A 23,153-nucleotide genomic window follows, 5' to 3' on the forward strand; every position below is an offset into this window, starting at 1 on the left:
GCCTGAAGTGAAGCTTTCAGACCTCCTTGTGTGGAGAGAGGAGATCATTCTCAGCTCTTGACTCAAGCCACTCACTGAGCATTTCTGAGCAACAGGAGAATGCAGCAGCACAAAGCTCCTGGCTTCAAACAAACAGCCAGATGGCTCTCCCTTGGGATCTGTGTTGTTAACCCATGGGGTATGAGGGGGAATTTAAGCCAAGTGATGAAAAAAAAAAAAAAAAAGATTTAGGCTTGCAGAAAAGTGCAGTGCATGGTTCTGCTGGATGCTGTCAATACCAGGAACAAAGGTTTTGTGGCCCAGGAGCTTCCTTCCCCCATGCTACTTCAGCACGCTTCTGTGTGCCATTGTTGAGAAATAGGATGAGTAATTATCTGGTAGCTGGGGGGGAGAGAAAAAGAACAGAAGAGGTATAAAATGTTAACAGTCATGATTCAGAACAGGCTTTGCTCCTCAACTCAACTTGCATTCCAAGAATCACAGAATTAATCAGGTTGGAAAAGACCTTGGAGATCACCCAGTCCAACCTATCACCCAGCACCATCCAATCAACTCAACCATGGCACCAAGGGCCTCAGCCAGTCTCTTTTGAAACACTTCCAGGGAAGGTGACTCCACCACCTCCCCGGGCAGTACATCCCAGTGGCCAATCTCTCTGGCTTTGATTTTCTTCCTAACATCTTCCCCTGGCACAGCTTGAGACTGTGTCCTCTGCTTCTGTCACTGGGTGCCTGGGAGCAGAGCCCAACCCCCACCTGGCTACAACCTCCCTTCAGGTAGTTGTAGACAGCAATGAGGTCTGCCCTGAGCCTCCTCTTCTCCAGGCTAAACACCCCCAGCTCCCTCAGCCTCTCCTCACAGGGCTGTGCTCCAGAGCCCTCCCCAGCCTTGCTGCCCTTCTCTGGACACCTTCCAGTACCTCAACATCTTTCTTGAACTGAGGAGCCCAGAACTGGACACAGCACTCAAGGTGTGGCCTGACCAGAGCTGAGCACAGGGCAGGATGACTTCCCTGCTCCTGCTGGCCACACTACTCCTGACCCAGGCCAGGATGCCATTGGCCTTCTTGGCCACCTGGGCACACTGCTGGCTCCTGTTCAGCTGCTGTCACCCAGCACCCCCAGGTCCCTCTCTGCCTGGCTGCTCTCCAGCCACTCTGTCTCCAGCCTGTAGCACTGCTTGGGGTTGTTGTGGCCAACGTGTAAAATGCGGCAGTTAGATGTGCTAAATTTCACACCCTTGGACCCTGTCCATCTGTCCAGCCTGGCAAGGTCCCTCTGTAGAGTCCTCCTACCCTCTAAGACATCAACTCCTGCCCCCAGCTTGGTGTCCTCTGCAAACTCACTGATGGTAAACTCTATCTCCTCATCTGGATCATCAATAAAGATATTGAACAGGATGGGGCCCAGCACTGACCCCTGGGGGACACCACTAGTGCCTGGCTGCCAGCTGGCAGTGGCACATCCACCACCATTCTTGCACAGCTAACTCAGCAAGCCCACGTACTGCTGTGCAGTGGGGACAGAGCCAGTGTCCTAGAACTTGGGGGGGTCCCAGCAGCAGGTACCTGATGCCTCCATGTTTGATCAAACAACACTCAAAAAGAACCCAGTCCCAGCTCTCAGGGACACAGCAACAGACTTCAATGGGGCCAGACTCTTGGCAGGGGAAAAGAATTGGTTGCTGCTCTTTGTAGCAGTAATCAGGGACAGCTCTGTGAGGAGCAAAGGCTGAGAGCCCTGGGGCTGAGAGCCTGCAGAAGAGCAGCCCCAGAGGGGAGCTGAGCAATGCTCAACAAGAGCTGAAGAAGCTGTGGGGTGTAAAAGGCTGGGGCCAGACTCTGCTCAGTGGTGCCCAGGGACAGGCCAAGGGGCAATGAGCACAAACTGGAACCCAGGAGGTTCCATCTGAAGAGGAGGAGAAAGTTGTTTGGTGTGAGGGTGCTGGAGGCCTGGAGCAGGCTGCCCAGAGAGGTTGTGGAGTCTCCTTGTGTGGAGACCTTCCAACCCCCCCAGGCCACTGTGATCCTGGGCAAGCTGCTGTGGGTGCTGTGGACTGGCTGATCTCCAGAGGTCCCTTCCAAACTCCCCCATGCAATTTCAGCCACTGTTGATGCCACTGGTGATAAATTAAGATGAGCAAGTATCTGGTAGCTGAAAAAAATAAAAAGCAAACCAAAAAAAAAACCCCAAACCACCCCACAAAATGAAACCAGCATGCCTCAGCAGAAGCTTGCTCCTCAACTGATTTGGTTCTGCAGCCAGGAAGGCAGCTTCCTTTTCTTCAGGAGGCTTTGGAATTACCACTGGTGAAAACCCATTTCTGAGGCCAAGCAGCCATTTAGCAGCTTTAAGGAGATGCTGTGCTGCTGCTTGAGAACAAGGAGCCAAGTCAAACAAACATCTCATTGCTCTAGCAAGATACTAACCCCCCTGCCCACCCCTCACACACACAGACACCCCCCCCACCCCCCACCTAACTTTGTTACTAATACCTGAGCTCCTAGTTTGGAGAGGTATTTATTCCTGAAACTAAAGTCATCAGCTTTTGGCTGCAATTTAGCCAAGTCATCTTCAGTTTGACGTCTGAGCCTCTCTTGTTCTTCTGCTCTGGAAAAGAAAATGGGGGGTTAAAGATCAATTTGCACACCAAGGGTGTGCACAAACTCAAGCAACTTTTATCCTGGTGGGCTTAGGGGGGGATTTTTAACCACCAGAAAATGCTGCTGAGGTCAGGAGGGGAGTCTCTGGCCCTCAGATTCAAGAGAGAGGTGTGTGAAAAGAAAAATAAAGAGAGAGGCTGTTTGCTGCAGTTTCCTTTTATTTAAAGGTTGGGTAGAAAGAGAAACCTTCTTGATGTGCACAGATTACAAGGTGCTCAGTGAGCTCTGGTGACAGGTTGTGTGATAGCCTTTATTAAAACAAGCTTTTCCCTTCTTTAGAAAAAGAAAAAAAAAAAAAAAAAGGTTACAAGACCCAAAAAGACAATCAACAAAAAAAATCATCAAAAATGCAAATAAAGGCTGCTGAGCAGCCTCAGGATTAACAGTCTCCCACCCAAGAGTCAATGTTTGAGCAGAGCTTTCGCAGCTCTTGCTGTGAAAGACAAACAGACCCCACAGAAAGCTCTACATACACTTGGTTTAAGACAGTGCTTTGTGTTAAGGCAGTGGCAGAAGCAGTACCAGTGACCCATTTCTTGCTCTGCAAGACAAAGAGCTTTGCTACAGGCCACTAAAAGCCATCAGGATAATACCTCCAGCCCCAGCAAGAAGTCTTTTCAAGTGCAGCTCAGGCACTTCTCCCTCCTCCTCAGCTGAAGAGGGAATGTTTTTGGCTGGGGCTGCAGTGCCCTCTGCAGTGACAGAGCCTAAACACCAGGCAGAGCTCCTCAGCTGCAGCCACCCACAGGCTGAAAGGGGAAGCTGGGAGAGGGTCCAGTGGGGCCAGGGAGCCTTCCCCAGCCCTGAGGTGTGGAAATTGCTCAGCTGTGAGCTCTTTTGTTCACGGCAGGGCCTTTTTCTTCAGGTGCTGGCATGGATCAGGCAGCCCAAGGCCCTAGGGACAGAACTGCCCCAGCTCCCACAGCAGTTCTGGAGGCTCCAAGCCTGGAGGCCAGGTTGGATGAGGCCTTGAGCAACCTGGGCTGGGGGAAGGTGTCCCTGCCCATGGCAAGGGGTTGGAACTGGATGATCTTGAAGGTCCCTTCCAACCCAAAGCATTCTATGGTTCTCAAACCCACTCTTGTGCAAAGGAGGAAGGGATTTAGCATCAGTGAAAGCTGGGTGAGAAAGCACCAGATTTAACCAGTCCCTATCAAGCCCCACACCAGGGTGGAAGTTTCTTTTCCAAAGGGCTAGAGTGCAGAGTGACCAAACAACAACCACACTCTCTCATTCTTCAGGTTGCCATGCTGCTGATCAAATGCTGCCCCACTTCTGGATGGGAGATTTTGCTATTCAAATGTCTTGTCTGAAAAACACATTACAATAAAAAAAATAAAGAAAATTACTGATGACACTGGTCTGTACCCACCCCCAGCACAAACCAACAGGACAAGGGGCAGTGGGCACAAAGTGGAACCCAGGAGGTTCTCCATCTGAAAAGGAGGAGAAGCTCCTTTGGTGTGAGGGTGCTGGAGGCCTGGAGCAGGCTGGAGAGAGAGGTTGTGGAGTCTCCTTGTGTGGAGAGCTTCCAACCCCCCCTGGGCATTGTGCTGCTGGGCAAGCTGCTGTGGGTGCCCTGCTGGAGCAGGGGGTTGGACTGGGTGAGCTCCAGAGGTCCCTTCCAGCCACACCATGATGGGATTCTGTGAATATTGCAAAGGTGTTTTAAGACCTGATTCTGACCATCACATCTAAGCTGCTCTGCTCCCACTGCTATCTTACAAAATAACCCCAAAAGAGATCTGTCTAAAAATACAGAACAATATTCACAGAGTCATAGACTCACCTGGTTGGAAAAGACCTAAAGATCATTGAGAGTCCCTAACCTAACAGCCCCAGAGGGGAGCTGAGCAATGCTCAGCAAGAGCTAAAGGAGCTGTGGGGGGCAAGAGGCTGGGGCCAGACTCTGCTCAGTGGTGCCCAGGGACAGGCCAAGGGGCAGTGGGCACAAAGTGGAACCCAGGAGGTTCCATGTGAAGAGGAGGAGAAATTTGTTTGGTGTGAGGGTGCTGGAGGCCTGGAGCAGGCTGCCCAGAGAGGTTGTGGAGTCTCCTTGTGTGGAGAGCTTCCAACCCCCCCTGGGCATTGTGCTGCTGGGCAAGCTGCTGTGGGTGCCCTGCTGGAGCAGGGGTTGGACTGGGTGAGCTCCAGAGGTCCCTTCCAGCCCTCACCATGCTGGGACTGACACATCAGCAATATTTAGGCAAGAACAAGGAAGACAATTGAAGTTATTCTGAAGAGCATCACTGTCCTTATTTTCTAGAGAGAGGAAAGCAGGACACACAAGTCTCCCACAGAATAAAGTTAGCTTAATTAGGCAAACTGTCCAAAGTTGCTTACTTTAACAATTTCTGCCATTCACCCACCCTCAAATGCTCCATTTCCTTTTAAAGGAAGTTAATTCTACTTTAGTGAAACACCCCTGCTCTATTTTCTTCCTAAAAAATGGAAACTTTTCATTGTTTTCAACATTTGGGTAGATTTAGACTGGAAAGTAGAAGAAATTCTTTCCAGTGAGGGGGAGGAAGACACTGGAACAGGTTGCCCAGGGAGGCTGTGGATGTCCCTAGAGGTGTTCCAAGGCCAGGTTGGATGAGGCCTTGAGCAAGCTGGGCTAGTGGGAGGTGTCCCTGCCCATGGCAGAGGTTTGGAACTGATGACCTTTAAGGCCCTTTCCAACCCAACCCATTCTATGATTTCTGACACAGATCTGACCACAAACTGAGTTTCAATCAGTGCCACACTTTAGAATGAAGCCATAGTTTGCAGAGGCAAATTGAACTGAGACTTCAGGTTGGTCTCTTCTCCCAAGATAAAAGGGATAGGACAAGAGGAAATGGCCTCAAGTTGCCCCAGGGCAGGTTTAGGTTGGACATGAGGAATAATTTCCTCACAGAAAGGGTTATCAAGGCCTGGCCCAGGCTTCCCAGGGCAGTGGTGGAGTTCCCATCCCTAGAGGGACAGAAGTGGTGGAGATGTGGTGCTGAGGAACATGGTTTAGTGGTGACCTGGCTGTGTAGGGTTAATGGTTGAATTCAACCTTAAAGATGTTTTCCAAACAAAATAATTCTCTAAGAGGAGCAAGCTGAAAGTGAAGGGGACAGGACTGGAATGGAGCTTCTTCTGGAAGGAGATGCAGCTTTGCAGGACACTAAAAGAATTCAGTCCCTGCTATTCCCTGACATCAAAGCCAGCAAATGTTTGCTGCTGCCTGGGTCTGGTCCTCACCAGAGCAATGGAACACACTGAAGTTAAAAAAAACCCAAACCAATACAACATTTAAACCACATTTCAGTTCCACTCAATTGGCAGCCAAGGGAAAGAAAACAAAACAGGAAGGAGGAGTGCCAGGAAAAGACACCTGGTTAATTGCTGCTGCATCTCATTATCATTCACAGGAGGCAGCAAAATGGAATCCTGCCACTGGCTGGGGAGAAAGAAAACAAAACCCAACACAAAGTGCAGAGCTCCAAGAGGCTGACTGCAGACAGATCTCTACTTCACTCCTTCAGCTCCACAAGGACACTGCTCTGGGGTTTGCTTTGTACTTACTCAGCTGCAGCAACTTTTTGCACCTTTTCCCTTTTCTTTGCAGACCAGTTGAGATCACCACCTGCAACAGAAGGAACAGACACTCTGAAACCTCAGCAATTGGTCTTTTGTGGGTATAATTTCTTTGCCACAGCTCACTGCAGAAGTTCTCAGAGCACCTGACAAGTGAAATTGATTCATAGAATGGTTTGGGGTTGGAAGGGACCTTAAAGGTCATCCAGTTCCAACCCCCCTGCCATGGGCAGGGACACCTCCCACCAGCCCAGGTAGCTCAAGGCTTAGAATCATAGAATCAACCAGCTTGGAAGAGACCCCCAAGACCATCCAGTCCAACCTATCCCCCAGCCCTATCCAATCAACCAGACCATGGCACTAAGTGCCTCATCCAGGCTTCTCTTGAACACCTCCAGGGATGGTGACTCCACCACCTCCCTGGGCAGCACATCCCAATGGGCAATCACCCTCTCTGTGAAGAACTTCCTCCTAACATCCAGCCTAGACCTCCCCTGCCACACCTTGAGACTGTGTCCTCTCCTTCTGTCACTGGGTGCCTGGGAGAAGAGCCCAACCCCCACCTGGCTACAACCTCCCTTCAGGTAGTTGTAGACAGCAATGAGGTCTGCCCTGAGCCTCCTCTTCTCCAGGCTGAACACCCCCAGCTCCCTCAGCCTCTCCTCACAGGGCTGTGCTCCAGACCCCTCCCCAGCCTTGCTGCCCTTCTCTGGACACATTCCAGCATCTCAATATCTCTCTTGAATTGAGGAGCCCAGAACTGGACACAGCACTCAAGGTGTGTCCTGACCAGAGCTGAGCACAGGGCAGAATAACCTCCCTTGTCCTGCTGGCCACACTATTCCTGATCCAGGCCAGGATGCCATTGGCTCTCTTGGCCACCTGGGCACACTGCTGGCTCCTGTTCAGCTGCTGTCACCCAGCACCCCCAGGTCCCTCTCTGCCTGGCTGCTCTCCAGCCACTCTGTCCCCAGCCTGTAGCACTGCTTGGGGTTGTTGTGGCCAAAGTGTAGAACCCTGCCCTTAGCCTTGTTCAATCTCATCCAACCTGGCTTTGAATCTTCTACCAAAGTAGAAAGTAAGGTCAAAAGGAAGAGCAAACATGTTCATAAACACCTGAGCAAGCAACATCAGGACCCAAACTAAGCTCTCAAGCCTGAGGCAGTTTTCTGTCAAGCAACAGTGGTGAAGAGCTGCTCCTGGGCCTGAGAGCTACACCTTCATTAACCACTCCTAATCAATTCAGTTTGATAGTTTCAAGAATGATGATGAAAAGACATGAAGGGCAGCTGAAAACCCTTACCTGTGAGGTGATTCACAAAATACAGCATGACCACAGCTATTAGTGACACTGGAAAGAGGGGGGAAAAAGGCAACAATTTTAGCTGACAATACAAGGACAGAAGAACAGCTTGAACACAACCAACAACTAAGCTTCTTCACAGAGGCTGTGCCTGAGGGGAGCTTTGGGCCTGGAGCATCTCTTCATTGCTCTGGGAAGTTCCACTGTGAACTGCAGAAGGTGATTTTAGTTTTACTTGTCAGCCCTCCAGGGATGGGGACTCCACCCTGGCCTTGGGCAGCCTGGGCCAGGCCTTCACAACCCTTCTGGGGAAGAAACTGTCCAACCTAAACCTTGCCTGGAGCAACCTGAAGCTGTTTCCTCTCATCCTGTCACTTGTTCCTTGTAACCTGAGAGGAGAGACCAACCCCCACCCAAACCCAGCCTCCTTTCAGGGAGCTGTAGGGAGCCAGAAGGTCTCCCCTCAGCCTTCCTTCCTCCAGGCTGAACAATCCCAGGTCCCTCAGCTGCTCCTCACCAGCCCTGTTCCAGCTTCCTTGCCCCTCTCTGGACCCACTTCAACCCCTCAATGTCCTTCTTGAAATGAGGGCCCCAAAAATGAACCCAGGACTCAAGGTATGGCCTCACCAGTGCCCAGTCCAGGGGGACAATCCCTGCCCTGCTCTTGCTGGCCACACCATTGCCGATCCAGGCCAGGATGCTGGTGGCCTTCTTGGCCACCTGGGCAGGCTCCTGGCTCACCTTCAGCTGCTGTCAGCCAGCACCCACAGCTCCTTTTCCACCAGGCAGTTTCCAGCCACTCTGAAGCTTTCTGAAGCTCCACCCAGTCCTGACGCTTTCATGGGGCTGTTGTGACCTAGGGGCAGGATGCAGCACTCAGCCTTCTTAAACCTCAGCCCCTCAAACCAGCCTCTGGAGATCCTCCCTACCCTCCAGCAGCTCAACACTCCCACCCAGCTTGGTGTGACCTGCAGACTCACTGAGGGTGCCTCAATCCCCTCACCCAGATCATCACTGAAGATTATTAAGGAGAAGTGGCTCCAGTGCTGAGCCCTGGAGAACACCACTGGTGGCCAGCCCCCAACTGGAGTTAACTCCATCCACCACCACTCTTTGGGGCCAGCCAGTTCTCCACCCAGCAAAGCATTCCCTCACTGGTGAGCATCACCTCACCAGGTCTGGGTGACTTTCAACCAGCTCAAACCTCTAACTGCAGAAAATTGCTACTGTCTGACAGGAAACAGTAAAGGGGTGGTGGGGGGGGAAGCTTTATAAAGCCTCCTGGATGGCCAGAAGCCATCTGAAGTCTCTTTTGAATACTCACAACAAACACAAGCACTGAAGAAGACTTCAAGAAACAAGTAGCCACTGGTGTCCAGAATCATCCCAGCTGCTATAGCAATGATGGCCAGGCCAAGGTTCTGGATGGACTGCATGCTGCCAGAGACACCAAGGGTTAGACAGGGGACAAAAGGGCTTGGAAACAAAACAGCAGCAGTGGCACTCAGCAGACACTGAGATGGACTTCTCCCTCTTTCTTCTGACCTGTGGCTGAGTGCTGACTCCATCATTCTCCAGAGGTTTCTGTGCATCTACCACCAGCATGTGTTTGACCACGCACACATCCTGCAACCACAGCACACCCCTGACAGACTCAGCTGGGAAGCATTAGCAACCACTCCCCTCCTGGAATCATGGAGTCAGTTAGGTTGGGAGAGACCTTTAAGGGCATGGAGTCCATCCCTTAGCCCAGCAGTGCCAGCTCAACACCAAACCATGGCCCTCAGCACCACATCTACATGGCACTGAAACCCCTCCAGGGACTCCACCACTGCCCTGGGCAGCCTGGGCCAGGCCTTCACAACCCTCAAGGAAAAGAAATTTTCCCCATATTCAATCATAACCTCCCCTGGGGCAACCTCAGGCCATTTAGTTCTCATCCTGTCACTTGCGGTCTGGGAGGAGAGCCCAAGCCCCACCTGGCTCCAGCCTCCTTTCAGGGAGCTGCAGAGAGCCAGAAGGTCTTCCCTCAGCCTCCTCTTCTCCAGGCTGAACACCCCCAGCTGCTCCTCCCCAGCTCTGTCCTCCAGACCCTTCCCCAGTTTGTTGCTCTTCTCTGGACCTGCTCCAGCCCTCAATGTCCTTCTTGGCACAAAGAGCCCAAAACTGACCCCAGGATTCAAGCTGTGGCCTCAGCAGTGCCCAGTCCAGGGTGACCATCCCTGCCCCACTCCGGCAGGCCACACTGTTGCTGATCCAGTGGGATCTTGGCCACCTGGGCACACTCCTGGCTTGTCTCCAATTGCTGCTGACCAACCCTCCCAAGTCCTTTTCTACCAGGCAGTTCCCAGCCACTCTGCCCCAAGTCCTGGAGCCTTCATGAGGCTGTTGAGACCCAAGTGCAGAACCCAGCACCCAGCCTTGTGGAGCCTCAGCCCATCAAGCCAAGTCAGAGCTGCTTCAGCAGCTCAGCAGTATCAAGAGAGGGACACTGTAGAGCAGCAGAGACAGGCCTCAGTACTTACAAGCCATAAGCAGTTCCCAGCTGGTGTTCTGGAACAACATAGGCCACCATGGGCCACAGGGCACAGGCCAGCAATGAGTAGGCCACTCCTAGCAAACACTGGAAATAAGAACAAGGAAACAGATGTTAGATGAGGACTATTAAGACTTTAAAGCAAAGATAATGAACATGCTGGGTTTCCCTTCAGCCAAAAGAGGAGAAGAAGAAGAGTTCCAGTATTATCCCTCTAGGCAAACAGTCACATTGAAAGGAGAGAGCTTTGCCAGGAGGGACCCACAAACTGAACCCTACCTAACTAGCACTGAGTCAAGAGCTTAGAGCAAGAAGCAAAGCATGAAGCACCTCTGGAGCTCACCCAGTCCAACCCCCTGCCCACCCTGAAACTGTACTCTAGAGCCTCAAGTCATGCTCCCCCCTTATCATCAGGCCCCACCCAAATGCATCTACACCCAACAGGTAAAAGATTTTGGTTCCTTTCCATTTCTATTTCACTCATGACAGCATCCCAGCATGGTGGGAGTTAGAAGGGACCTCTGGAGCTCACCCAGTCCAACCCCCTGGTCAAGCAGGGCACCCACAGCAGCTTGCCCAGCAGCACAATGCCCAGGGGGGGTTGGAAGCTCTCCACACAAGGAGACTCCACAACCTCTCTGGGCAGCCTGCTCCAGGCCTCCAGCACCCTCACACCAAACAACTTTCTCCTCCTCTTCAGATGGAACCTCCTGGGTTCCACTTTGTGCCCATTGCCCCTTGTCCTGTCCCTGGGCACCACTGAGCAGAGTCTGGCCCCAGCCTCTTGCCCCCCACAGCTCCTTTGTCTCTTGCTGAGCATTGCTCAGCTCCCCTCTGGGGCTGCTCTTCTGCAGGCTCTCAGCCCCAGGGCTCTCAGCCTTTGCTCCTCACAGAGATGCTCCAGGCCCTAATTACTACTACAGACAGCAGCAGCCAATTTTTTTTCCACCTCAAAACTGATGAAGTTGCTTTAGTTGCAGCTCACTGCAGGGTGGTTGGACTGGATGACCTTTCAAAGTCCCTTCCAGCCCAAAACACCCTGTGATTCCATGAAAACACTCATGAACTGCCTCCCTGCATGAAACACCAAACCCTGAGGTGCTCTTTTCAGGCCACAACAGAAGCTCCCATCAGTTCTGTTTGGGTTTATGCACTGTTTGCTTTCATCAACCTTTAGTTTCCAACCCTGCAGATCCTTTCTTGAAAGCATGGAGAGCAAAATAGGTTTTGAGAACTACCTAACCTGTCAGAAAACACTGGGGGTAAGTTCTGTAGAGCAAGAAAAGGAGCTGATGCTGAATGTTTTGCTCATCTTCAAGCTCTAAGGCTCAGAGAGTTCATTACCATTGCTATCCAAGGGTTCCAGAAGGTAAAAGCCAACATGATATGAGAGGCAAGTGTGGTCACCACAGCACATGAAACCCAGATGATATTCCTGCCAACTTTATCCACCAACAATCCAAAGACTGGGGACATGGGTGCTGAGATGATATAGACAATGCTGCAAGAGAATCAAAACAAGGACTGAACTCTATCTAGCCAGGGACAGCTGCACAAGCCAAGTGTCTCCAGATGAAACACCACCACCACCCTCCTTACCTGTGAGAACAGAAAAAAGACACAAAAAAACTCCCCTGATCCCAGAAACTGGAAATCCCAAATGTTTGAGGATGTGAAAACAAGGGCTGGGAGTGACAGGATGAGGGCCAATGGCTTTGAGCTGGAAGAGGGCAGGTTGAGACTGGAGAGTAGGAAGAAATTCTTGACAGTGAGGGTGGGGAGACACTGGCACAGGTTGCCCAGGGAGGCTGTGGATGCCTCCTCCCTGGAGGTGTTCAAGGCCAGGCTGGATGAGGCCTTGAGCAAGCTGGGCTGGTGGGAGGTGTCCCTGCCCATGGCAGGGGACTGGAACTGGATGATCTTGAAGGTCCCTTCCAACCCAAACCATTCTGTGAATCCATGAAACATTCCATTTCAGCAGAAGGTGCTGTGTGTAGGTCTGGCCCTTCTAGGATATCTTTTTCCCTCTCATCCCAGTTTAACACAGCACAGCCCCAGAGAGAGGATGGAGGTGATGTAACTTCTCACTCTCTGTTCTTCAGCAAATCAAACTCTGCCTCATTTCCCAGCCTTAAGGTTCATAGATTCACAGAATGGGTTGGGTTGGAAGGGACCTTCAAAGAACACTCAGTTCCAAACCTCTGCCATGGGCAGGGACACCTCCCACCAGCCCAGGTTGCTCAAGGCCTCATCCAACCTGGCCTTGAACACTTCCAAGGAGGGGACAGCCACAACCTCCCTGGGCAACTTGTTCCAGTGACTCCCCACCCTCACTGGATAGAATTTCTTCCTCATCTCCAGTCTCAATCTGCCCTCCTGAAGCTTCAATCCATTCCATCTTCCAGCCATGTCATTGGGTTTTGTTGCTTTGGTTGTGTGCCACATCACAAATTCCTCTCAGAACTAAGCAAAGTTACTTCATTACCTGCTTCTGCCCCTCAGACACCCACCAAGTACCAGAGCAACACCCTGCCAGCAGAGCTTTGTCTTTCTGATTCCTCAGTGTGAACCCCTGAGACATTTCTATTTCAACAAGCACCCACAGCTCCCAGTTATTCCTTGGGCCATCTGAATTCTGGCTTCTTAAATTCAAGTCACCACCTGCCACAGCAAAACCCACAACCTCCTCCCACATGGCCAGAGCCCAGAGAGAGAAACCCCACCCCTAGAACACAGAGTTGAGTGTCAAGCACAACATACCTGTTAATTGCACTTGCTTCTTGAGGGGAGAATTTGAATTTCTCAATAAAGAAAACCCTGAAGGAAAAAAAAAAAAAAAGAGAGAAAAAAATAAAAGATTTGCCACGATGCAGATTTGATGAGGTGAAAGAAAAACTGAGCCAGGCAAGGACACAAGAAGGGGGTGGGCACTAGGCAAGGACACAAGAAGGGGGTGGGCACTAGGCAAGGACACAAGAAGGGGGTGGGCACAAGGATTTCACAGGAAGCCTTCTAAATGTAGCTTTGACAAAGACCCCATCACAGAGCTTCATTCAGAAGGAGTTTTAAGAGCTTCTTATCAGACTCCACCCTCTAAGGACTGTTTAAAATTGCACCTTGGGATAAACATCCCAGGTCTGTAACCAACCTATAAGCCAACCAGGAGATACTGGCACTGAGCAGACTCTAAGAGACCAAAGAGACAACTTGGATAAGCAAAAACAGAGGTTGCTGCATTCCTGACTGGGAGGTCTCTCCAAGTCACTTCAGTCTTTTCCACCTCAGCACAGAACCTGCATTGAGCTCAAGAGATCTGTTTCTAATTCCAAGTATATTCAGCCAGCAGGGACAGCTGCAGCTAGAGCAGGTTGCTCAGAGCCCCCAAACAACCTCACCTGAGATGGTTCCAGCCATGGGGCATCTCCCACCTCTCTGGGCAACCTCAGCCAGGCTCTCACCACCCTCATCTTAAAAACATTTCTCCCTTCTCTCCATCTAAATCTCCCTCTTTCAGTTCAAACCATCCCCCCTTGTCCTGTCCCAACAGACCCTGCTCAGAAGTCTGTCCCCAGCTTCCTGCTCAGCTCCTTTTAGCACTGCAAGGCCACCAGAAGCTCTCCTTGGAGCCTTCTCCTCTCCAGGCTGCACAACCTCAACTCTCTCAGCCTGGCCTCCCAGCAGAGGGCTTCCAGCCCTGCCAGCATTGCTGTGGCCTCCTCTGGCCCTGCTCCAACAGGTCCCTGTCTGTGCTGAGGACTCCAGAGATGGCCACAGCAACTCCAGCTGAGGTCTCACCACAGGCAAGCAGAGGGAGAGAATCATCTCCCAAAATGCCCAAGACATGAACAAACCACAGCACAGAGAGGGACCTGCTGGCAGAGCAGTGGATCTGTAGCTGTCTGGGAGTCCTGGCACTAGCCTGCACCTCACCCTTTGTAAGCAGAGTTACAAACACTGCTGTCCCCCTGCACTGGGCACTGGGGAGGCCACACCTCAAATCCTGGGGTCAGTTCTTGGCTCCTCATGCCAAGAAGAACATTGAGGGCTGGAGTAGGTCCAGAGAAGGGCAACAAAGCTGGGGAAGGGTCTGGGGAACAGGGCTGGGGATGAGCAGCTGAGGGAGCTGGGGGTGTTTAGTGTGGAGAAAAGGAGGCTGAGGGGAGAGCTCATTGCTCTCTACAGCTACCTGGAAGGAGACTGGGGTGAGGTGAGGGTTGGCCTTTTCTCCCAAGTTACAACTGACAGGATGAGAAGAAATGGCCTGAAACTGTGCCAGGGGAGGGTGAGGTTGCAGATTAGGAAAATTTTCTTTTTGGAAAGGGTGGTCAGGCACTGGCACAGGCTGCCCAGGGAGGTGGTGGAGTCCCCATCCCTGGAGGTGTTCAAGAGCTGTGTGGCCATGGCACTGGGGACAGGGTTTAGTGGCCATGGTGGTGTTGGGTTGAGGGTTGGACTGGATGATCTTCCAACCAAAACAATCCTATGACAATCCTAAGCAAATTCAAGGGGAAGAGCTACAGAAGTTGACAACCACTTACTTTCCAAGTCCAATGAAAGGAAAGACTGCTGCATAGTAACAGACACAGATGACAAATATAAGCCACAAGGACAGAGAGAAGTCCTTCACATCTGTTAGCTTAATCACTTCACCTGGAGTGGAGCAAGAGAGAAGATTGTCTGAGGCAACAGAAGCACACCTGGAACTCACCCACACTGAATAAACACCCAGGTGATCCCAAGTCCCTGCTAAAGCACCACTCCCTGCCACTGTCTTGTTTGAAGTTTACACAGGGAGAGCTGCTGAAGAACATCCAAGCCCTAAATCAACACTGCCAAAGCCAACAACAAATTGTCTCACCCCCACATCAAGCTGGATGTCCAAGCTCTCTTAAGTCTCTTCAAGTCTTATGCAGCAGAATTAAATACAATCCACTTTGTGCCAGGAGATGTTTAACCAGCCAGCAAAAACCATGGCTGAAGCCTCCCTCTTATAAGCTCTTGGATCTTAAGTTTCATTTGTTTGTATTTACCTGGTCTAAATTCTCCACCCCCACAGAGAAATCTGAAAGCACCACAAGGTGAGGGAGAAAAGCTGCAGGGTTTTGCACACCTATTAAAGGAGACCAAAAGAAACCCAATCCCAACCAAAAAAGTACCAGTGGCAATGGCAGAGATCAACCTGGTGTGAACTGGGAGCCTCTCCAGATGCTTTATAAATCAAGCAGATGGTGGTCTGCCTGGAAAGTGGTGCTTAAAACTATCAAAGCTTCCTACTGATGTAAAAATGACCTAAGAAAAGAGGAGCAAAGGTCTGACTGTGGGAAAGATGTTAAGCAGCAACCACCCAATTCCTTAGAGTCCCAAACCTGCCCAGTGGGACTGGGGATGCTCCAAAGCAAAACCTGAGGTACCCAACACCCCCCCCCACCACTCACCTGTTTTCCCTTGCTCTTTACAGAGCAGCTTCTCTGCTCTCCTGTCCAGGTAAGCCAGGATTAATGCACAGGAGAGTGAAAAGAGGCATGTGACACCACCTGCAAAGAAGCCAAGGTGACATCCTGAGCTGGTGACTGAAGCAGCAGTTTGGCTTTAGGGCACAGCTGGCACAGTCAAACTTCACACACCTACTAAAAACCTAAGTTTAGCCCCAGCTTGGCTCATGCCTGAGACTCCACAGCTGCACAGCTCAAAGGTGTGAATGCTGAAGCCTGCCAGAGGAGACTGGCACTGGAGCACAAACACTGCTTTCACTTAAAGCATTATCATCACTCCCACTCAGCTCCTTGTCCTAAGAACAGCAACAAAACCTGGGCCTCATTAGCAGCACATCAGGGCCTCAAGACCCACAGCTCTGAAGGGCCCAAAGGTGGCTGAAATGTCACTTTTCAATACCTTGGACATGACACCCCTCAGGGAACCTGCCAAGCCTGTCCTTTATTCAAAGCATGCTGAAGGTTTCTTCCCCATAAAATACACCACAAAAATCAGAGCAGTTTGGGTTGGAAGGGACCCTAAAGATCATCTTGATTCAACTTCCCCTGCTATGAGCAGGGACATCTTCAACTAGCCCAGGTTGCTCAAGGCCTCATCCAATCTGGCTTTCAACAGAGCCAGGGCTGAGGCATCCACAACTCCCTGGGCAACCTGTTCCAGAGCCTCACCAAATCATGGGGAAGAATTTCTTCCTAATGTCCAATCTCAACCCAGCTTCTTCCTGTTTGAAGCCATCACCCCTGGCTCTGGCACTCCATGCCTTGCTCAACATTCCCTCTCCAGCTCTCCTGTAGCCCACTTTTAATCCTGGAAGGCTTCTCTAAGGCCTCCCCTCATCAGCTGCATTCATCACACACCCTGCACAAGAACATTGGGCACTGACAAGCAGTGTGTGAACCTCTCTTACTGCTCTCAAATATCTTCATCCAACCTTCAAATCAGGAAGAAATAAATCACAGAAGCACTCAGGTTGGGAAAGAGCCTCATCAGCATTATCTCTTTTAGTCTGGAGAAGAGAAGACTGAGAGGGGATTTAACAAATGTTTATAAGTATCTGAGGGCTGAGTGTCAAGAGGGAGGGGACAGGCTCTGCTCTGTTGCACCCTGGGATAGGACAAGGAGCAATGGATAGAAACCACAGCACAGGAGGTTCCACCTCACCATGAGCAGGAACTTCTTCACTGGGAGGGTTCCAGAGCCTTGGCACAAGCTGCCCAGAGAGGTTGTGGAGTCTCCTTCTCTGGAGAATTTCCAGCCCCATCTGGATGTGTTCCTGTGTGACCTGTGCTGGATTCTATGGTCCTGCTCTGACAGGGGGGCTGGACTTGATGATTTTTGAAGGTCCCTTCCAACCCCTAACATCCTGTGATCCTAAGTCCAACCCAGAACCCTACTCTGCAAGGCTCACCCCTAAACCATAGCCCCAAGCACCACATCCAAACCACCTTGAAACACAGCCAGGCTTGGGGACTCCACCACCTCCCCTGGGCAGCACTTTCCAAGGCCTGACCACTCTTGCTGGGAAAAATTTCTTCCTCATGTCCAGTCTAAACCTACCCAGCCACAGCCTGAGGCCATTCCCTCTTGTTCTATCACTAATTCCCTGTGAGAAGAGACCAGCAGCAGCCTCTCCACAACCTCCTTTCAGGTAGCTGTAGACAGCCATGAGGTCTCCCTCAGCCTCCTCTGTTTCACACTAACCATCCCCAGCTCCTTCAGCTGCTCTTCATCATTCTCCCTATATTCATCCTCCATAACAATTAACACTTCAGCACACTCTGCAGATCCAGAAGCCTACAGCAGCAAGTGGCAGCAACCCACAGCATTACTGACCTATCATGAGAGTCAGCCCAAGAGTACTGGGACCAGCATAGCCCACAAGATCTTGAACTCTGGAGTAGATCCATGCCATGATGTTCATGTTGACTGTGCTCCCCTAGGCAGAGAAGCAGCATGTGAGGAATAGTCTCACCATCAGGTGAGCTGAAAATGAGTGTTAGGCAGACTGCTTGTGGAGCAGTGGTTAAAACAGGCAGGAAAGATGCTCCCAGGGAACATAAACCACCAACAGGACTGATGAAACTATTCCCTGCTACTTTGGTCAGTGTGTGGAAGAAATGAACCACAAGAAGAAGGAAATAGCCCCACAAACTGAAATCTTCTACAGAGATTGCAGCTTTCATTCATCAGTCTGAAGGTGTGTGGCTTGTCTTGGCAGTGAGGCAGGTGGGAAGCAGCATTTCTAATGCTCCTCAGGGACTCCCAGTTAAAAATGGATGTGAAATGTCATAGAATGGCTCAGGCTGGAAGGGATCTCAGAGATACCTGCTCCAACCTCTCTGCCATGGACAGAGACTCAACTACACTCAGCTGCTCAAGGTCTCATCCAGCCTGGCCTTCAACACTCCCAGCAAGGAGGCAGCCACAGCCTCCCTGGGCAGCCTGTGCCAGAGTCTCACCACCTCCTGCTCAACAACTTCTTCCTCAGCTCCACTCTAACCCTGCTCTGCCTCAGCTTCAAACCATTGCCCCTTGGCCTGTCTCTAGATCCCCTCAGCAAAAGTCTCTCTGCAGCCTTCCTGCAGGACCCCTTCAGGTCCTGGCAGGCAGCTCTGAGGTCCCCCTGGAGCCTTCTCCTCTCCAGGCTGAACACCCCCAGCTCCCTCAGCCTGGCCTCACAGCAGAGCTGCTCCAGCCCTTGGATTATCAGCCAAGTCTAGTTGAGAGACTGTTGAGAGATGTCCCTGCCCACAGCAGGGAGGTTGGAGCAGGTATCTCTGAGATCCCTTCCAGCCTGAGCCATTCTATGACATTTCACATCCATTTTTAACTGGGAGACCCTGAGGAGCATTAGAAATGCTGCTTCCCACCTGCCTCACTGCCAAGACAAGCCACACACCTTCAGACTGATGAATGAAAGCTCCAAGAGCTCTACAAGAGCTTTACAATGAGTTTTACTTACAATCCTGGCCATGCTCAGCTGTAATCCAAACACAAGATTTAACTCCTTGCCTTTAAACCAACTGACTGCATAGGTGTTCTGTGCCACTGCCAAGGACTCTCCACCTATTCTGCAAAGAGAAATAAGGGTACAAAAAAAAAAAAAAAAACAAAACAAAAAAACCCACAAACCACAAATCAGGTTAATTACACCAGGAGAAGCCAGGAACTGTATGAATTACATCAAGCAGCAGCCCAGGAATTGCTGGCAATACCATGATGAGAGTATTTCAGAGGAATTTATCTGCCTGCTGGTAGATTTAGTGCATAAATAATAGGGAATGTAGGTTTTAAAGCCAATTTAGTAGAGAGTTGCAGTGCCCTAAGCAGTCTAGGAATGACTGGAATCACTTTGGGTCACTTACAAACATTAAACCATAGGCAGCAGCTTGTCATTTCTCTCCTAAAAAGCTGAGGGGGAGAGCACCTGACCCAAACAAAAGCCAAAAGCAGGGATCTCACCTGGGATCTGAACTTCACACAACCCGCTACATTAGGAAGAATTATCATCTAGATATTAGGAAGACATTTCTTTAGAGTGTGGGTGGGGAGACACTGGAGCAGGTTCCCCAGGGAGGTTGTGGATGCCCCCTCCCTGGAGGTGTTCAAGGTCAAGGCAGGATGAGGCCTTCAGCAAGCTGAGCTGGTGGGAGGTGTCCTGCCCATGGCAGGGGGTTGGAACTGGATGGTCTTGAAGGTTCCTTCCAACCTAAACCATTCTATGAACACCTTTGCAGTCAGGCAGATTTTCTAACATTTTTCATGCTGTGGCACACAGAATTTGCTGTTTCAGCTGACTTCTGCTTTCATTTCTTGCCACCCTCTTCTATTTGTTGGTGCCAAGAACTCTTTTGACTGAGGAAGAAAGGATTAGGAGAAAATGAGGAAGTAACCCAGCCCCACTACATCTTTATTTGGGTAGTTTCATCATTTCTGGAGTATTGCATCCAGCTCTGGGCCCCTCAGTTCAGGAAAGACCTCAGGGAACTGCTTGACAGAGTCCAGCACAGAGCCACAAAAAATGATGAAAGCAGTGGAACATCTTCCTTATGAGGAGAGCCTGAGGGAGCTGAGGGCTCTGGAGCTTGGAGAGGAGGAGCCTGAGAGGTGACCTCATTGCTGGTGCTAAAGATGTGCAGGGGGAGTGCCCAGAGGCTGGAGCCAGGCTCTGCTGGGTGATGCCCAATGCCAGCACAAGGGGCAGTGGTGGAAGCTGAGGCACAGGAAGTTCCATGGAAACAGCAGGAAAAGTTTTTTCCCTGTGAGGGTGACAGAGCCCTGCAACAGGCTGCCCAGGGGGGTTGTGGAGTCTCCCTCTCTGGGGATATTCAAACCCCACCTGGCTGTGTTCCTGTGTGACCTGCTCTAGGTGCTCCTGCTCTGGCAGGGGAGTTGGACTGGTTGAGCTTTGGAGGTCCCTTCCAGCCCCTGACATTCTGTGATTTCTGAGTTCAGCAAGAGCTGCACAGTCCTGGCTTCTTGTTTGCTAACTAAATTAGACTGAGAATGTGACTGCCTCATCTTAAGAGGGCTCAAACTGCAACAATTTTAGCTCCAAGTGCAAACATGGCAGCAGTTTCCTAGGACACAGAAAGCCCTCAGAAAGCACACACTGTCCTCTTCTTCACTTACCCAAATATGAATCTACCTGCATCCATCAGCCAGAAAGCATTAAACAGTGCTCCCAAAGCAAAAATCACCTGCCAGGGAAACATTTAAGGAAAACAAATGTGGTATTTGAAGTATGGAGCAAACCAGAACCATCCCCAAATTGAAACAAAAGTACTTTCCCCTTCCCAGACTTGAGTAAGTACTTCACACCTGCTTCCTACTCTTAGCTTTCTGCCTTATCCATCATCCTTTTAGGTACAGAACACCCAACTCAGCTCACCTTGAAACTGTACTCCAGAGACTCAAGTCATGCTCTACCTTTACCATCAGGCCCTACCCAAATGCACCTACATCCCACAGGTAAAAGATTTTGGTTCCTTTCCATTTCTATTTCACTCATGACAGCATCCCAGCATGGTGGGAGTTAGAAGGGACCTCTGGAGCTCACCCAGTCCAACCCCCTGCTCCAGCAGGGCACCCACAGCAGCTTGCCCAGCAGCACAATGCCCAGGGGGGGTTGGAAGCTCTCCACACAAGGAGACTCCACAACCTCTCTGGGCAGCCTGCTCCAGGCCTACAGCACCCTCACACCAAACAACTTTCTCCTCCTCTTCAGATGGAACCTCCTGGATTCCACTTTGTGCCCCTTGGCCTGTCCCTGGGCACCACTGAGCAGAGTTTGGCCCCAGCCTCTTGCCCCCCACAGCTCCTTCAGCTCTTGCTGAGCATTGCTCAGATGCCCTCTGGGGCTGCTCTTCTCCAGGGCTCTCAGCCTTTGCTCCTCACAGAGCTCCTCCAGGCCCCTCAGCAGCTTTGCAACCTTCCCTGTCTCTCTTGAACTGGGGAGCCCAGAACTGGACCCAGAACTTCAGCTAGAGCTTCTCTGGGCCAGAGCAGGGAAGAGGAAGCTCCCTCTGTTCCCTGGTGCCTCATCCACTCCCAACCACCCCAATATAACTCACAGTCCTCCCATCTGAGTTCCCTTCACCTGCCCACTCCCACCTGAAGCAATCACTATGATGTGAGAAGCCACCTGAGCTTCTCTCCCCACCTCAAAGCAGAGAAGCTTCAGACACACCCTCCCCTTCACTCTCCCCTTTGCACTTACCTGGCCAACACAAACAAAGATGCTGAATATTATTGTGCCCAACCTGTAAGAGAAATAAAATCACTTACTTCAGAGACAGAACCTTTCCCTTTTTAGAAAGGGCTGCTTTAGAGGTACAGCAAGGAAACAAGGGGAGGCTAAGGGCTCTGTAGTAAATACTACAGCTTGAAAACTTCCTTGTTAAAAGGTAGTAAAGGCTGGCAATTCTGGTTTTATTTAAGCTATACAGGGAAAGAAGTTCCTTTATCTACCTGGAAACTGCTAGATCCTATTAAACAAAAGTAATTTAAATCTTATTCTAACTGGAAGAAACTTTCAGTGACAACAGCCTATGCCTCAGTGGCACCTTAAGCCTGTTGTGAGGGGCACTCAACAGAACATGAAGTCCCCCAGGGGTTGAAGGGAGCACCACCACCATCACACCTACCGTATCCCAAACACTCTGTCTATCAGAAAGCCTCCAAAGAAGCAGAGGACCACGTTGGGCCAGGAATACCAGGCATAAAGTGTCATGAACTGGGCTGTGTTCATCTTCATGTCCTATGTAATGGAAGGGAGGGATTAAAAAGAGTAATCAGTTCTCAGGTAATTACAGGCACTTCTTACACACAAGGACACTTTCTGACCTGGAAACTGCCCACACTTCCCTAAACTCTGCTCTGCTGAGACCTCACTTGGAGTACAATCTCCAGATATGAGGCCCCCAATAGAAGGACACAGTCCTGCTGGGGCAGGTCCAGAGGAGGCCACGAAGATGATCAGAGGGCTGGGGAACCTCTGCCATAAAGCCAGGCTGAAAGAATTGGGGTTGTTCAGTCAGGAGAAGAGAAGGCTCCAGTGAGCTCTCTTAACTACATTTCAGTACCTGAAGGGGGCCTGCAGGCAGGCTGGGGAGGGACTGTTCAGAAGGGGCTGTGGGGACAGGACGAGGGACAGTGGTTTGGAACTGGAGCCGGGCAGAGTTAGGCTGGACATCAGGAGAAGTTCTGCACAGTGAGAGTGGGGAGACACTGGAACAGGCTGCCCAGGGAGATGGCTGAGGCCTCATCCCTTTGGACATTCAAGACCTCAGAGCAGCCCTCAGCAGCCTGCTCTGGCTGGAGGTGTCCCTGCTGCCTGCAGGGGGGATTGGCCGCGATGCCCTCTGAGCTCCCTTCCGACCCACTGCAACCTGTGGCTCTCCCTAAGCCCACTCCCACCCCGGCAGCAGCGAGCAGCTACTCACCCGCTGCACCTGCGTTTGGAGCGCCGCCGGGTTGTCGTAGCAGAAGTAGCTGCCTGCAAGGAGAAGGGAAAGCCTCAGAGCTCTGCCGCCGGCGCCCCGCCGTTCCCGCCCAGACCGCGGCGCGCCCCGGCCGCCCCCGGCACCCACCGAAGCCCAGGAAACACATGAGGGTGAGGACGATGAGGCGGTGCGGCAGGCGGCGCGGGTCGCAGAGGGCGGGCAGGCTGCGAAGGGGCCCCGGAGGGCTGCATTCCGAGGAGCTGCCGCCATGCCCGCTCCCGGCCGCGGCGGCGCCCAGCAGCGCGCGCTGCTCCTCCGCCATGGCCGCCGCGTCCCTGACCGCCCCACGTCACGTGAACCGCCCCCTGCCCCGCGTGACCGACCCACGTCACGTGAACCGCCCCCTGCCCCGCGTGACCGCCACGCGAGCAGCCCGTCCCTGCCCCGCGGACCGCCGCTCCCGGGGCAGCCCCGGGAGCTGTGTGCGTAGGGAAGGCCTTTCAGGAGGGACTTCCCGACCTGAAACCGAGTCCAGCCTTACCCCAGCCCTGCCAGCTCACCACCAAACTATAGCCCTCAGCACCACACCTCCACGGCTTTGAATCCCCTCCAGGGATGGGGACTCCACCACTGCCCTGGGCAGCCTGG

General features: G+C 51.7%; 1 protein-coding gene across 3 annotated transcripts; it reads right to left on the minus strand.

Annotated features, from left to right (window-relative positions):
* Window positions 1-199: 199 nt before the first annotated feature.
* MFSD1 (major facilitator superfamily domain containing 1) lies at window positions 200-22,708 on the minus strand. Of its 3 annotated transcripts, XM_054385681.1 has the most exons (17): window positions 22,653-22,708; window positions 22,506-22,558; window positions 21,708-21,820; window positions 21,281-21,323; window positions 20,194-20,261; window positions 18,524-18,632; window positions 17,395-17,497; window positions 15,504-15,602; window positions 14,607-14,718; window positions 12,829-12,885; window positions 11,413-11,569; window positions 10,058-10,155; window positions 8,857-8,969; window positions 7,533-7,580; window positions 6,218-6,278; window positions 2,495-2,609; window positions 200-381 (listed from the first exon to the last, which is right to left on the minus strand). In XM_054385681.1, the coding sequence occupies exons 1-17, from the start codon at window positions 22,669-22,671 to the stop codon at window positions 322-324; spliced, it is 1,428 nt and encodes a 475-aa protein (XP_054241656.1). In that variant the 5' UTR covers window positions 22,672-22,708; the 3' UTR covers window positions 200-321. The 3 variants fall into 3 exon arrangements, with proteins under 3 accessions (XP_054241656.1, XP_054241658.1, XP_054241657.1); XM_054385683.1 differs by lacking the exons at window positions 200-381; window positions 2,495-2,609 and adding an exon at window positions 3,877-3,954 and having other exon boundaries at window positions 6,239-6,278; XM_054385682.1 differs by lacking the exons at window positions 200-381; window positions 2,495-2,609 and having other exon boundaries at window positions 6,200-6,278; window positions 21,777-21,820.
* Window positions 22,709-23,153: the final 445 nt, after the last annotated feature.

This window comes from Indicator indicator, chromosome 13 (genome assembly GCF_027791375.1).
Source record: "Indicator indicator isolate 239-I01 chromosome 13, UM_Iind_1.1, whole genome shotgun sequence".
Taxonomy (NCBI): Eukaryota; Metazoa; Chordata; class Aves; order Piciformes; family Indicatoridae; genus Indicator; species Indicator indicator.